Source organism: Uranotaenia lowii, chromosome 2 (genome assembly GCF_029784155.1).
Source record: "Uranotaenia lowii strain MFRU-FL chromosome 2, ASM2978415v1, whole genome shotgun sequence".
Lineage (NCBI taxonomy): Eukaryota > Metazoa > Arthropoda > Insecta > Diptera > Culicidae > Uranotaenia > Uranotaenia lowii.
This window is the reverse complement of record NC_073692.1, coordinates 352,492,204-352,507,903: the sequence shown is the minus strand read 5'-3', so window position 1 is coordinate 352,507,903 and position 15,700 is coordinate 352,492,204. Positions and strand designations below refer to the sequence as shown.

Below are 15,700 nucleotides of genomic sequence, written 5' to 3'. Positions count from 1 at the left end.
AATCAAGCAAATCCGAGCTTAAGATTTAAAAAGTTCAACAAAGCGATGTAAATATTTATGAACATTTTATCTAATTTTTGAATTTAAAATCAAATTATTGAACCCAAATATTGAAGAAATAAAAATTCGAACCTTGTCCACACATTACCAAGGAAATATTTTCATATTCAATATAAAAGTTACCGGGTAAATACAACACAAAAAAGACAAAAAATTAAAAGCACCAAATTCAAAAAGAAACATTGTAAAAATCGGGGGAGAAGGAGACGACAATAAAGTTTTTCCGAGAAGAAGCTTCTAGTTTTAATTTTTATTATTTCACACAAAAATTATGAAAACAAAGTTTTTAAACTTTAAACTTTTTAATCTTAAACTTGAAAAAATCTCTGAATTGTGAAGTAATTTGATCATTTCTGAACGCAATATAAGGAAAAACGTTTTGATTACGCCATTTTACTGGAATATTCCTTTCAACTGAGATTGAACTGAAACGTGCGAGTGGGATTATTTGCAATTTAAAAAATTTTGAGCAACAGTAAATTTGAACATAGTTTGAAAACAAAATTGAACTCAAATTCGGCACAATCAATGGTTTGAAACTGCAATTTTTAAAATTGAATATGGTTGGAAAAACCACAAAAATTTTGTTTGCTCTTGCAAAAAGCATTAAAATTAGTATATTGATGATTTTCTTACCAAATTCAGCACCTGTTACTGGCCGGAAATTGGCAGTTTGCATAAAAAATTCCAATTTCAACATCAATTTGTATTTAGTGACATGTAAAAAAACACTTATCGGCCTTCCTTTTGCTAGTTTCATAAATGAAAATGAGTTGGCGCTGCATGTCAAATAGTTTGGCTGCAAATCGCCCATTTAAATTGCATTTTTTTAAATTCAATTTTGATTTTAGAGTTTCAATTTTATATTTTGAATATGAATGGAACGACTGGTTTGGTTGATTTTTTAAAGGGTTTTTAACGGCTATCAGTTTCGGATTGTGAAGTAAAAACGACTGTTTTTAACAGGTTTTTTAAGTAAAAAACAGTCATTTTTACTTCAAAATCCGAGACTGATATCCGTTAAAAACCTTAAAAAAAGAAAACTGAGTTTCGAATATTGAATAATGATATGTGTGAATTGAACTTTGAAATGCGAATTTTGAACTTTGTATGAAATTCAATTTTAAATTTCGAGTGAAATGTGAATTTTTAAATTTTGAATTTGAAACAAAAATATTTATATATTGTGATTTGGATTATTTTCTGCGTATTAAACTTTATCTTATGAAATTTTGAATTTTTAAATTGAAATTTTCAATTTTTCTATTGAATGCTTACTGCACATTGAATTTGATAATTTTCGATTAAGGCTAAAATTAAGGTTTAAAAGTTAGATTATTGTATATTATTGTATACATATGTAATTAAAAAAAAAATTATTATAATTTCAAATTTAGAACTTGCAAAATAAAAAATGCATCATTATTATTTGAGGTAGAATTTTGAACATTAAATTAAATTTTGAATTTCAAATGTTGTACTTTGAATCAAAAGATCTGAGTTTTTCGTTTTGTATTTAATATTTTGAATTATGAAATGTGAAACTATGTTCGTAATGTAAAATTCAATATTTTGGATTTCGAAATTTCAAATAATATTTTATTTCAAATTCAAATTATAGAATGCAAATAAAAAAAAAGTTTTTTTTTAATTTTTGTTATTGATTTTTACAGAGTTTGAATTGAAATTCAGTTTTTGATTAAAGATTTTAAACTGTGAAAGTGATTTTAAATTTATAGCCTTGAATTTGGGCCTTGGAATTTGGACCTTCAAAATATGTTTTTCAATTTCAAATTGGGAACTTTGAACTCGCAATTGCAATTTTTGAATCTTCATTTCCTATTTTCTAGAATTTGACTTTTGGTATTGAAAGCAGATTTGCCAAATGTTTTTCAAAAAAGTCTGAAAGATTTTGAAAAAAAATGTCTGTTAAAGTCTGGATAGCCAACTTTAACGATTATTACCTTTTTGTTTTGGTCACCAAATATCAATGTTGCAGATAGACTAATCGTTTAATCGTATGCGTGCTCTGCTTAATTTAAGGTTGCCAGATTTCCCGGTTTTATCCGGGTTTGTCTTGATATTGCATACAAAAAATGAGAATAGTCCAGTCCTGCCCGGTTGCCTAGAGTTCATTTCAAATGCCCAGATTTTGCCTGGATGTATCCATTTTATTTGCAAATCCCCCCCCCCCCCCCCTTGGGGTCCAAAAAAGCTAACGAAGTATTCTACTCTACACTCAAAATTTTAAATTTATAATCAAATTATTATAATAGAGTAAGGTTAGTCAAGTGTTACAATCTAGACTAAAAACTAATGCCAAAACCTCAAAAACCCATCCCAAGTTCAAAATTCTGCTACAGTTTTTCAAAATTTTCTTATTTGTTTATGAAAATTAAGGTTCGAATACTAAATTTTAAATAAAATTAACCCATTTCGGAGGTTTTGCTTCCATACTCTCATAACCAAAGTTGTATTTCTATTTTCGTACATCGGATTCTGTATCCAGTTTAGGATTCTTGATTTCCAGTTCGAATTATTATAGAAATTCGATATAAAAAGCTGCTTTGAATCCATGTCAAATTTGATTTTGCACTTCAAAATAAATTTGAATAGTGTTTTTCGAAATTCGTATGCATTTTCAATATTTGAGTAATAATTTTCCGAATACGAAAAAAGAAAATTTTGTTTTCTATTCGAATTCGAAGCTCTTAAACAAAATTCAAACATTTAAAGCTTAAAATGGCGATTCAAAATTGAAAACTCAGATTCAGATTCATCTTTTGAAATTCATATTTTAATATGGATTCACAAAACAGATTAAAAATAAATCATCTATATAATGAATTTAGCTTAAACCAAAACTACAGAAATAATAGGATGAGGGCTTTAAATCTTGGCTCATAAATTTCCGATCTGGAATTAAGATTCAGAAATGGTATTTTTTTTGTAAATTTCAGAAATCGTATAGAATTTCAGATTCAAAATGAAGATTTCAAATTCAGCAAAGTATTTAGTTTTTTAAAGAGTTTTACCATCAACATAAAATTGTTGAGGAATTCAAGAGATCACTTAATCACTGAAAAATTTCCAATTTCCAGATTTCAAACTTTTAATCAAAATAAGTTTGTATACACAATTCAGCTGGAATTCAAAAATATAAAGAAGAATTTGAGTTAATTTTCTAAGTTTTGTTTTATGGAAAAAAAACCAATTTTTTTCTAAAAAAATATCCACAGGATTATCATTGTAGAATTTATTCTTTATGAATAATATGTGCTCTTACAGAAAAATGTTCCTGATCTTCACCTGAAAAATCTGCACAACATTCTCTATTATCGCGATGTATTGTTCAGCATATTTAATATTGCAGTTTTTTTAAGCTAAATTTCAAACTTAAATCATAAATTTGGTTCAAGTTTGCATCAAGCCAATTTAATCCGAAAATTGTTTATTTCTTACTTTTTTTTATTTGATTTATTTTCATCAAAGGTTAAAATATTGGAATTTTCAAAAGAGTTTGGAAGATTAGGCTTGTTTGATTTGAGTACAGAATAAGTTTTTTTAAAAGGAATTTAAGGCTCTCTAAAAACATATTTTATGCTCAAATCCAATAAGTTTGATCTACAAAATTTATAAACAAATTCAAAGATTTTAACCATCGATGAAAGCGAATTCCAAATTTTTTCACTGAATGTTTCATTATAAAAATTTAGCTCACCTTTTAGTTATTACCAATTTTCTAAAGTTACGATGAAATAGGAAAACTAATAGTGTAAAAATACTTTTAAAAAAATGATCATATAGTAACAAACTTATTTTTTTTATTCGTGCATTGTTGGGCAAAAAACCATGGATAAAAGTCAGTCACCAAAACCAAATCCACACAAAATCTGGAAGGCTGACATCACTGGTTGAGAACCGAGAATTTTGTTATTGGAATATGGAATCTGGAATTTTTCAACAAGGATTTTTTCTGTGGAATTTGGAATTTGGAATTGAAAATCTGGAATGCTTAATGTGAAATTTATTTTCCGAAATTTGAAACGAATAATTGGATTTATAGAACTTGGGGATTAATGGAAATTAAGAATTTGGAATATGAATTAAGGAACTGTGAATTCTTGAAGATGGAGTACAAATTCGGAATTAAAAAAGGAATTGGAAATAAGAAGTACGTTATTTTGGAACTTTGAATTTTAAACTGAAAATCTATCGAAAATATATGATTCAAAATCGAAAGTTGTTAATTAGGATATTTAAAAAAAAATTCTTTTAAAATTGCAGACTCTGAAATAAAATAAGTACAGTTTTTTTAAGTTGAAAAAAAAAATTTAAACGCAATATGAAAAAAACGCAATTTGATTCTTGAATTAGTAATCATCTATGTTGTTTAAAATTCAGTTCCAAGATTGAGTTAAAAACACAAAAAAAATTCTCATATGTTTAATTAGTATGAGATTTCGTAATTAATACATTGTCAAAATATCAAGAAAAAAAGATAAAATATATTCATTTTTATATTTTAATCTGATAATGAATTTGAAACAGATTCTATGTTCATTTTTTTTTTCGAATTTCTTAATAAATGTTTAAATAAAAATGAAAAATCATTAGAAATGTAAGAAATTTATGGATAGCTGAATCTTGAATCATCAAAATTCATTGTTAAGTGTCCTTAGAGTCCGAAAACTGATTTTTATTTGAAAAAAAATTAAATTCTTACAAAAACAGAATTGTTCATCTGATCAACTGTACATATAGTTTCCTTTTCTCAATCAGAATGGCAATCTTTTTCACGAAAAAGAGGTCACCTTTGAAAAAGAAAATGTTTGAAAGTTTTTGCTTGTTATTCTGAAGAAAAAAAACAGATTTATCAGAGGAATCCATCAAAATTCGTCCATCTTGTTAGCCAATCTTGAACGGCGATAAGAAAAAAACAAAAACTGAGCAAACCCAAAACAAATCTGCAAATGAATCTCGTTTCATAACCGTTTTGGGGGTAACCCAAAAAAAGTGAAAGAATCCAGGAAAATCATACAAAAACAACTCAACTCAACGTTGTCGGAGGGTAAGCGTGCGTTTTTTTTTCTTTCTTTTCCATCCCAGAGATTACAAATTTTCCCACATTTTCTTCTCACGAAACACATTGAACACGAACGTTTTTCTACGATTGTTTCAATGGAATCGTTACAGTTTTTTGTTACTTTCCTTCCGCTTTTCTTTCGTTTGATTCAGAGAAGAGTTGCCACTTTTTGTATTCCTCCCCAGAAACATAATCATCATCAGCAGCGACATCATAATAATATCCAGTGTTGTCTTCCGATTTTCCCCCTGCTCCAAATCTATTTTATTATTATTACTATTCCGCTCTCGGTGTCTCGGTAAAAATAATAATCGTGGCAGCAGCAGAATTCGTGCCAGAAACCAGAAGCCAGGAGAGTAATCAAAGAAACGTGTCGCCATAAAACAATCAGCAGCACCGAGAATTGTCCCTGGATCGTCTGATGGCGATGAGAATGGTTGGCAAATTAATGGTCGGCAGATTTATCTTTAGGTCGTTCCCAGCCGAATCTGGGACATCGATTTTGGTGGATCCAACACTCAAAGTTGAAGTTATGCATTCAATCAAAAAGATTTTAGAATATATTTAAATCTATTGTATTCAATTTCATCCACTGCCTCTAGATAACAAAATTTTCATCCACAGTGAATATCGTCCAATTCTGTTAAACGAGCAAAAAAAAAGGCACTAACCAATCTCAAACCTCGATCAATCCGATTCTTTTGTCGACACTTTTTATCGCTCCACTTCGGGATGATGATGATTTCGGACGAGCAAAAACTTTCCCAAACTCCCGGACGGGATTCTCTGTCAATTATATTTTTTCCCGGCTTCTAACAACCTACATCTAGCTTCGCGTGTTATCTTCTCCTGTTCTGTTCTCTTTTGGGATTTTTAATTGGGTCAGGCCTCGGGATAAGATTTGAGCTTAAAATTAATGGCTTGTGAGTTCTGTTTTTTTTTTTTTTTTTTTTTTTGATGAGCTTTCTTCCTCTAGCACTTACACATTCTCACAGTCGAAGGCATTTGACGAACTCATCTATTTTTTCCTGCACTTGCTACTTTAATACTCGTTCTTATGTGTGCTACTACTTTTCTGGTGACATTCGTAAAATTTAATGACCACTTAAAGAGAGGGTAAATGCTGCCCTCTGGTGCAACATTTACTTGACTCGCAACCGTTTGCCATCGAAACTGTAATACGGGCTCAACTGTGCTTTCAACGGAAAGTTCCTCGAGGTGATTTAAATAAAAATAAAATTCGATAGATGCTGTAGATCGATATCTTACAACAAGCCATTATCGTTGACAAACCAAAGTTTTATTGTTGTTAAGTACAATCATTTATTGACATTTTTTTTCCTTTTTCTCTCATTTTTTTGCAGATCAAAGCCTACGAAAAGACAGAATGCCACGACGAGCGAAGGAAACAGGCCAGGGATATCTACGACAATTTTATAATGAAAGAAATGCTATCCCACACACACGTAAGTACTTTTAAACAGTGTTTTTTATGATATTTATTCTAAATCTCTTCACATAACACCTCAATTCGTGAACCTATATATTACTCACATTTGGAAGGCAAAGTGATAATTTTAAAAATTTCCTTTAGTGAAAATAACGGATGGCTGCAAATCTTCACTTAAGAAATCAAACATCAAATTGAGATCAAAATTGAGCGTTCGTTTCCAAATTGAGACTCCTAATTAAGATACAAAGTTTAAATTTAGAATTCGAATTATTAGTTCAGTAACTATAAAGATAAGTCCAGCTAAATAAAAAAAATGAAATAAATCTTTTTTAAATTGAATCCGTGATTCGTGAAGAAGCAGATTTGAAATAAAAATAAGCTTGTAGTGAAAAACATTTAATCATGATGAAAATAAAAACAAATAAGTGTTAAAACCAGATTTTACACTTCGAGTTCTACACTAAAATTCTTGAAATTTTGAAATAAGGTGGATAACATTTCCTAGCAAGATTGTTAAGACTCAAAAATTTAAAAAAATAGTTGAAACATGTTTGAATTCCTAGGACAAATATATTCAAGAGTATAAAATAAAAACTTTCAAATATTTACTACTATAGTTAACAAGATATTTATGACTTCAAAAAGGATATTCCAACGTTTTAGAGACTTCAGATAATCTCCAATTTACAAGCTGAAATTTTGGCTCAGAAGCTAGACTTTCGTCTTCGAATTAAAGTTAAAAAATGAACTATCCGAATTTGTTTTTTTGACATTTTTTTTATTCATTCGTCATTCATTTATCATACGTCTTAAATTCAAATCATTGTGTAAAAGTTATATAATGATGAAACTAAACAAACTTTTTAGCAAACATAGAATATGTAGGGGAGAATGGGGATACTTGATCCCCTTTTCTTATTTTCACAATATCTGTTTGGAAAAATTTAGCAACTCGCTGTCTTTTACATTTTCTGACAGCTTATAACTTCAAGTTTCTATGCTCCAAAAATTAGAACGATACTTGAACCCGTTGATGAACTAGAAGTATTTTCGTGGGAGTAAAAAATTGCGATTTTCTTGAAGTTAGGGGAGACTTGATCCCCTATTGAAGGAGACTTGATCTTTTATTCAGGAAGCCCTAATCCTTGCATAAAAATCAAACAAAATCTCAAGATAGAATGTTAGTTGTCTATTTTGGTCATGTTTGTTCTCATTTCACAATTTATAGCTGACAGAAGAAGAAAATTCTATAACTTTGTCTCAACCTTAATAAGATTGCATACTTGAAGGCGCTCTACTTTATAATTTAGAAAAAAAATAATTATTTTAGCACTTTTCTTCAGACAATTGTTTGATAAATATTAGTTTTTGAATAATTATTAGTAATCTCGTAATCAGCAATCATAATCATAATCAACATTTAAAAAAACTTTTTCTGAAAAAAGTTGAGAGTTTTCCATTGCTTTGAAAATATGGCATTATGAAGTTCATGTTACGCTCGAACGATTGATACATAGGAACAAAAAAAAATTTTTAATAATTTTCCGTGTGAGGAACATTTTAAAGTGATGAAAAAAGATCTTCAAGTTACATTTTTTGAAATTTTTCAAACAAAGTTAAATTACTCAATCAATTATTTTGTTAAATTTTTTTAAACTGCAAGCATTGTTATTTTGCTCATTTTGGCACATTTTTCTAGAACATTTGATCTTTGTAAGACATTCGAGACAGTTTCGAGATATAGCGAAGGAATCAAGAATCCCCAGGGATCAAGTATCCTCATTCTCCCATCTATGTTTGAGTGTTTTGCAGCAAACAACTTAATTCCGTTTATATTGGTTAATACGACCTAATCAAAAAGAACTCTAGATTTTATCTTTAACAAAAAATATATTTCTTTTGTTCGTTTTCGTCGATTTGAAAATCTGTTAAAATGATTTGATTCTTCATTCCATTTAATGATTTAGTGAACTTTTTTCCGTGATACCAAATCCTTCAAACCTGATTTTCAAAAAGTGAAAAATCATATTTAAAAAAATGTCTGATATATCTTGTCCACGATTTTCCAAATGTATTGTTCAACCATTTTATAACATGACCTGCAACTTTTCGTGAAAGAATATGGTTTGCCATTTCTTGCAATATGGTGTTGAAGCCAAGTAAACCGCTAAATGTGTACGAGAGTAAATAATGTATAATACCTTTAAATCGCCAAATTTCAACTCAATGAAGCATTTTTAGAGGCAAGCTAAGAATCCTCTGAAATCAAAAAATTTCAAGAACAATAGTTAACAGCAAAATAGCAGTTAAGGAGATCTGAGAGTGTACTCTATCTTAAAGTTGTCAGATTTTTTCAGCACTTATCCGAGCCGGAAAAATCAGGGCAATTTTATATAAAAACCTGGTTAAATCCGGCATTTGATTTCAAAATTGACGACCATAAATCCGGGCAATATACGAGCAAATTTTTTCGAAACCCAGAATTGCTCAACAATAATCAAGGATTTTTTCATCAAAACCAGTGTTGAAAAAAATCGAAAGGACAAATTGACAATGAAAACAAAAATTTTCCCATTCAAAATATCCTACTGAAAATTACTGTCATACTTTGCTCAATGTATCTACTTTGATTTGAACGACGGTTCATTATCTTGTTTATTTTGGTATTTTCTTTGCCAATATCATTACCAATGAACGTGCACCGACAGAGTTCAAATATCACTGTCAGAGTTTAATTCCTTTTTTGAAAGTTTATCTGTGTCTTTCTCAGTTCATTCAAGTTATCAGTGATATTTTTAATTTGAAATGTTCGAAAATTCAACGTTGATGCCCAAAAAATGGCTTAAAGCAATTTAAATCAAACGGTGCCTGAAAACGCGTGATCGGACTATCTTTAGGCTTAAATTAAAGTTACCGAAATTCATAAACCGCGTGTGCACGAGTGGACAAAGTGGCCCTGAAATCGGATAGACGATCCCTAATTTATTTATTTTTTTATTGATGCCTTTGACTGGGTTGTCATACAGACCATAAGTATTAACGTGATCTTAAGTTAGGTTATAAAGTTGACTTAAAATTAGGTTACATCACGAATCAAACATTTAAATTTTTCTTTGGATACATTGAAGTCAAACAAATAAGATACATCATTAAACACTTGGCAGCATCGTTGTAGTGGATGATTATGGCCGAATACTGTTCTGCTTCTTGGTAGCCAAAAAAGAGTCTGGTAACGAAGTTGTCGAGCTGGAGCGTGTAGGTTCAAAGAGCAAAGCAGTTGCGGACAATATCATAATAATATCATAGACGAACACTCGATGTAGATAAATTCTCCTTTGACTCAGCGAAGTCAATGATAATAGACCACATCTATCGGAGTACGGTGGCAATCGAACGGGATCTCGCCAAGGCAGATGACGCAATGCGAAACGGAGAAATCTTTTCTGGACCCTCTCAATTCTTTCTATGTGAACGGCATGATACGGTGTCCAAACTGGTGCGGCGTATTCCAAGACACTGCGTACGAGCGAGCAGAACACAGTCTTTAGAGCATAAGGGTCTTTGAAACTCGAAGTATTTCGGCGAAGGAATCCGAACAAAGCGAAAGCCTTTGCTGTTGTTGTTGCCATATGCTGAGCGAAAGAGAGCTTTTGATCGAATGTTACTCCAAGATCTTTTATCGAGTAGTCGAAGGTAACTGAAGCTCTGGTTCTGAAAAAGCTTATGCATTTACACTTTTCAGCATTCACTTTCATTCCATTTGTTTCACACCAGAGCAATAACCTTTCTATATCCTCTTGAAGCGCTGCGCAATCTACAATTGAATCGATTACTCTGTAGAATTTCAGGTCATCAGCATACAGAAGCTTTGATGACTTAAGACAGGTTGCCAAGTCATTTACAAAATTCTTTCAACCCAACTCGGTGAGTCTTTCGCTGCCACGAGAAGACTTTCTCTGAGAGATACCGTCTGTTCCAGGAACGTGCCTCACTGTGTCAGACACTTTCAAAGTTATTAACGAAGGCCTCAACTCAAAGCACATAAAACCAGCAGCGATTCCCCTAACCCTTGAGGACTACAGCTGGGGAATCCTAAACCTTCAGTTACCACCAGATATGACATTTACGACACCGGCCGTTTTAGGCAGCAATTTGGTTTGGCAGTGGAACTCTGCTACTTGGGCCTCCGTCTGCCAGGTTCAGCGTTATTCATCGGACACAACATAGGGGGGTACAAGGTCCAACAACAACAACTGCAATCAATCACCTGCTGAATCGGAATCCAGCAACATTATGATGAGATTTGATCGTTCCTCAGAGGAAGGAAATGAAATGATAACAAGCACAAGTCTAAAGAACGAGCATCATGTCTGAAGCTGTTCCAATCAAGGTTGCCGAAATCACAGAAAAATCTGTATTATCACAGAATTTTGAGCAAAATTTCGTCACAGAATCTGTGTCACAGATCACAGAATTTTTAAAATTTTCAAAGAATTCACAGAATTTCTAAATTTTGTACAGATTTCCAAAATTGTTGAATTAGCTAATCGCCGCGATAAGTTGTATGTTTTTAGACGATCGCTAGATTAAGTAAGTTTAAAATAGTATTATAACAATGTATATTATAGAAAAATAAATTTAATTTAAGGTCCGCTGAAGAGGAGTGAAAAGCCAAAAGTAGCTCGAAACGTCCGGACCAACTGGCAAGTAATTTTGTAGTTATTTATTCGCCGAAAAAAGTCGATAATAAAAACATACAGATTTCCAAAATTATAATTTTTTTTGTCATTTTCGACTTTTTATTTCTGACTATAATTTATGAAAATATGAAAACAAAGTAATGTAAATTGAAATTTTCCAGTTAAAACTGTAATGAATTTCCACTTTGTTGATGTTTGACATGATTTCCCTATGAACTTCATAAAAAAGTGTCACAGAAAACCGTCACAGAATGTTAGGTTCAAATCACAGAATTCGAGAATTTTTTTTGTCAAAAACACAGAATTTTTTTCGGCAACCTTGGTTCCAATCTTAAGAGCAATTTGAAAGTTCAAATCCGAATTCGAACCTCAAGCTCAAATTCATTGCGCAAGCTCAAGATATCCAGGTAGCAGATCGGCCGAAACATTTTTATCCGTCTGTTTAATGTTTGTGTAAGAAAAAAATAAATAAAAAATTAAATTGATATTTTCCGACTTCTCACTTTCAGTTTCGAATTGAAAGAGAGGGGGGTCCGATAAGCTTAATAAATTTTCACAGCATATAACCAGAAATTCAAAAACATAAATGGAAAAACTTGTGCAGTTCACTTATTATCATTTATTGGAAAATCGAGGGAAATATTAACATTGAAATTATTTTTACATTATGTATTTTAACTACATGTTTTGTATAAGCTCCTTTGCTTAGTCAAAACTTGGTTAAGAAGAAAAGAAAACTATTCCTAGTCGTATTGCGATTTTTTTTCCCAAGCATCAATTTGAACTTACCATCATCTGCTTCAGGTAAAATCGCTTAAAACATAATCGATGGTGCAAGTTGTTTAATAATTCTGTAATAACCTTCGAAAAAATGAAAAGATTATTTCTAGTACAAGGTAGCAGCATACTTACGTCGAAATTACGTGAAGCCAGGGATATTGTGTGTAAAGCTGACGTAACCTTGCGGTAAAGCTCTGATAACGTTTTGGTGGGCGACTCCTTCCGGTTTTGAGCAATTTTCGCTTTGTAGTACTATCAAAACTCGTTACATCCTACCATAATCAGAGGAATAGATCTACGGAATAAAAAAAGGTTCGTTTACAAATATCTTTGAAAAAAAAAATTAACCTGCTGACTGTTTCTTGTTCTGATACTGAGACAAGTTATATTTAAGCACAATAAATGGCATCGTAATTGTTGCTGCTACCTGATGCAACTGTCAAAATGTTTGGGTTGTCCTTTGAAACTGCCTTACGGGATTTAAAATCCAAACACTATACCTAATTTTGTTTGATCTCGTAGTTTGAGTTGTGAGAAAATTTCAGATAAGGGAGTTTTCAAAGAATGATTTTTTTCTTGTTTCACTTTCACTTGGATCACTATGACAATGATAAAATCAAGTGTTCATTTTCAGTGAGGGCCATTAACGAATGAGTGTGAAAGGAATTGAAAAAAAAAATTCTTGTACGTTGAAGAAAGTGGATTTCGTGAACGCACCGCACCCCTTGTTTATTTATCATGAACTGTGAAAAATATCTGGCGATCTCAATATCTAGCGATGTCAGCTAAATAATCTACGAAATTTTCAAGACTGATCAAAACTCATCGACAGATTTTAAATCGTACTTTTGTCTTTTCATGGTTTTTTTTAAACTTGCTCAAAATATTTCGTTTTGGAGGCATAAGTAAAAAAATTAACATCACAATTTTGTTTTTCCTCAATTTTCCAAAAAAAAAATTAATAAACCCACTCCAATTCGGACATTTTTCAATAAAATCCGGGCAACCGTGCCGGGCTGGACTGTTCCCAAATTTTGTATCAAATATTCGGGCAAACCCGGATAAAACCGGGCAATCTGGCAACCTTACTCTATATTTACATTATTCAGAAAATTTAATTAATACACATGTATTCGAGAATAGCAACTCTCGAATATCAATACTCGATGCTCAATTTGATAGTTGTTGTTTAAGTACATAAAGTACAGATAATACTGTATTACTTTTGAATTTTGATAAATTTATCTTTTTATCCTTATACAGTTTCTTACTTTTGTCCCTTTAAATTCTGATGATAAGAAATAAAATGGGTCTAAATTGTTTGTCAATTATTTATTTTCAAAAATTACGTCATGGTAGTCTTAAAGAACTTAAACAAAATCTGTCAATATGGTTTATTTCCCAAAACATCCATTTTCTAAGGCACAAGAGCAAAACAATGGTGAATTTGTTTTTTTGTTTCCTTACTTTTGTCACTTACTTTCTTAAAACGTTCGCAAATATATTTGGGAACTCTGCATACTAATTTGTTTTTTAAGTAAAAAAAATCACAAATCAAAAACATTTTTTTTTGTTTTAATATTGTTTGTTATAATTAAAAATAAAGTTACAAAGTTTTCTATTTGCTTTTACCCTTGAACAGATCAATTTGGAAATATTGAAAGAATACTAAATAATGAGTCAGTCAAGTAAATTATTCGTAAATATTTGGAACTTATCGAGTTTCACGGGTTTTAAAACCGTTGGTAAAAAAATGAGTTAAGTTCCTTCGAAACGTTTTCTAATGTCTAGCTAATCACCGATTTTTTTAAATGGATAAACCACATCACCAAAACTAAGGGTTGTAGATATCTTATGCATAGTCTTAAAATAAACTAATATCTAATGGAATGGAGAACGGAATTTCCCGAATAAAAGGCTACACCAAACATGAAAACCCAAAAAACAACTTGTTGACGATTTTGACTTATTCATGTTTTAATATACATTTTGGCCTCATTTTTAATTATTTTTTTTCTGATCGGCTTGACTTCTGTTGTTTCAACTTATGCAAGGTTAAAGGTAATGAAATAAAAATGTCTCTGGATGCTCTGTAGAAAATTTCTAAGTCTTGAATATGCCATTTCCATTCCTATGACCAACAATCGCTTATCTAATGAGTAATGAGTATACATATTCTTTGAAATAAGTTTAGCTTAGCTTAGCTTGTTCGACTACTCACATCCAACTTAAATCATTGACCTCGAAGTGCAACATTAAATCAAAATCAATAGTTCTTTATAAGCTTCGTAAACTTTTTGATATTTTTTTCTTATGATCTTTATTAAAATAAATGCAATTCGAACTCCATGATCGCAGGCGTGGCTATGTAGAAATATTTTCACATCGCTAATGGTAGCTACTCCGTGATTGTCCTAAAACGAACACAAGCATATAGGATCTCAGTGAAACTTCATGTTTCATTGAAGAGATCTAAACTCTACTTAAGACAAACGTGTACATCTTTCAAGGATATAATGGCTAGTATCTTACTTATGCACACCTACAGCCCATAGAAAGAGTATTTGTATGCCGTGTTCGAGACTCGATCTCATGACCTCTGGTTTAGAAGACTCAAACGCTATTCTCTAGGCCACGGTCGGCGGCGACCTAGGCCATCAATTTCGTCCAGAGACCAAAAAGAATGGTGCCTGGGATTGACAGCACATTCTCAATGAACAACTCTCTTTATACATACATCAATAACGGAGCCGGCCACGTCGTAGAAGTCAAAAGATAGATTGGAAACGGTAGGAAGAATTAAAGTTCAATATTATGCTTTAGAACCGACGTTACCTCTGCATCCCAGCAAAATAATTTTTTTTAGAGGTTTGGGATAAAGGATATGATTGAGAGACACTTTTGACTGTGTTTGGATCGAAAAAAAATGTATTCAATTCTCCAGCACTATTATAGTTTCCTATAGAAAACGGTATAAGCAAATAATGACGACAATTCGGAAGCCCCAAGCCAACCGTCGGAGTGGAACTGAAATTCCAATCTGTCGGACCGTGATTTGGCCAGAAAATTCGGTGCTACCCAAAGTACCGTAAGGAGAATGCGACTCCGGGAAGGAATTAAGTCGTATCGAGTTAGCAACAGAAAGAACCAACCATAAAACTGAATGGTGTGGCCCAAATCCGAGCTCGGAAGCTATACGACCAGGTGCTGACCAAGTTCGACGGGTGTCTTCTGATGGACGATGAAACCTATGTCAGGGCCGACTTCGGTCCAATACCAAGTCAAAAAATTTACGTTGTAATGGCTCGAAGGGATGCTCCAGCCAAATTAAAATTTGTTTTTGCCCGAAAATTTATTATTTGGCAGGGCATTTGCAGCTAAGGCAAAAAAACGAAAGTTTTCGTTACAAATAAGACAATGGCGTCGGAATTATAACAAAAAGAGTGTCTCCTAAAAATGAATTTCGGTGTTCATTCGATCCCACGACCATCTCGTGATGTTTTGACCAGATTTGGCAAGCTGTCATTACATCAAATACGTTCAAGAAAGGTATGCAGAGAAAGGGGTCAAGTTTGTTCCGAACAACCTCAACCCTCCCAAATGCCCCAGTTGCGCCTTATT

The 15,700-nt window shown here is 31.8% G+C and overlaps 1 protein-coding gene across 5 annotated transcripts in view; it reads left to right on the top strand.

Moving 5' to 3' along the window:
• LOC129748550 (G protein-coupled receptor kinase 1) overlaps positions 1 to 15,700 on the top strand; it is a 538,704-nt gene that overhangs the window by 424,936 nt on the left and 98,068 nt on the right. For all 5 annotated transcript variants that reach the window (XM_055743204.1, XM_055743205.1, XM_055743208.1 and 2 more), the window contains one exon: positions 6,511 to 6,612. In XM_055743204.1, the coding sequence (XP_055599179.1) occupies positions 6,511 to 6,612 (102 nt within the window). The remainder of the gene's footprint in view (positions 1 to 6,510; positions 6,613 to 15,700) is intronic.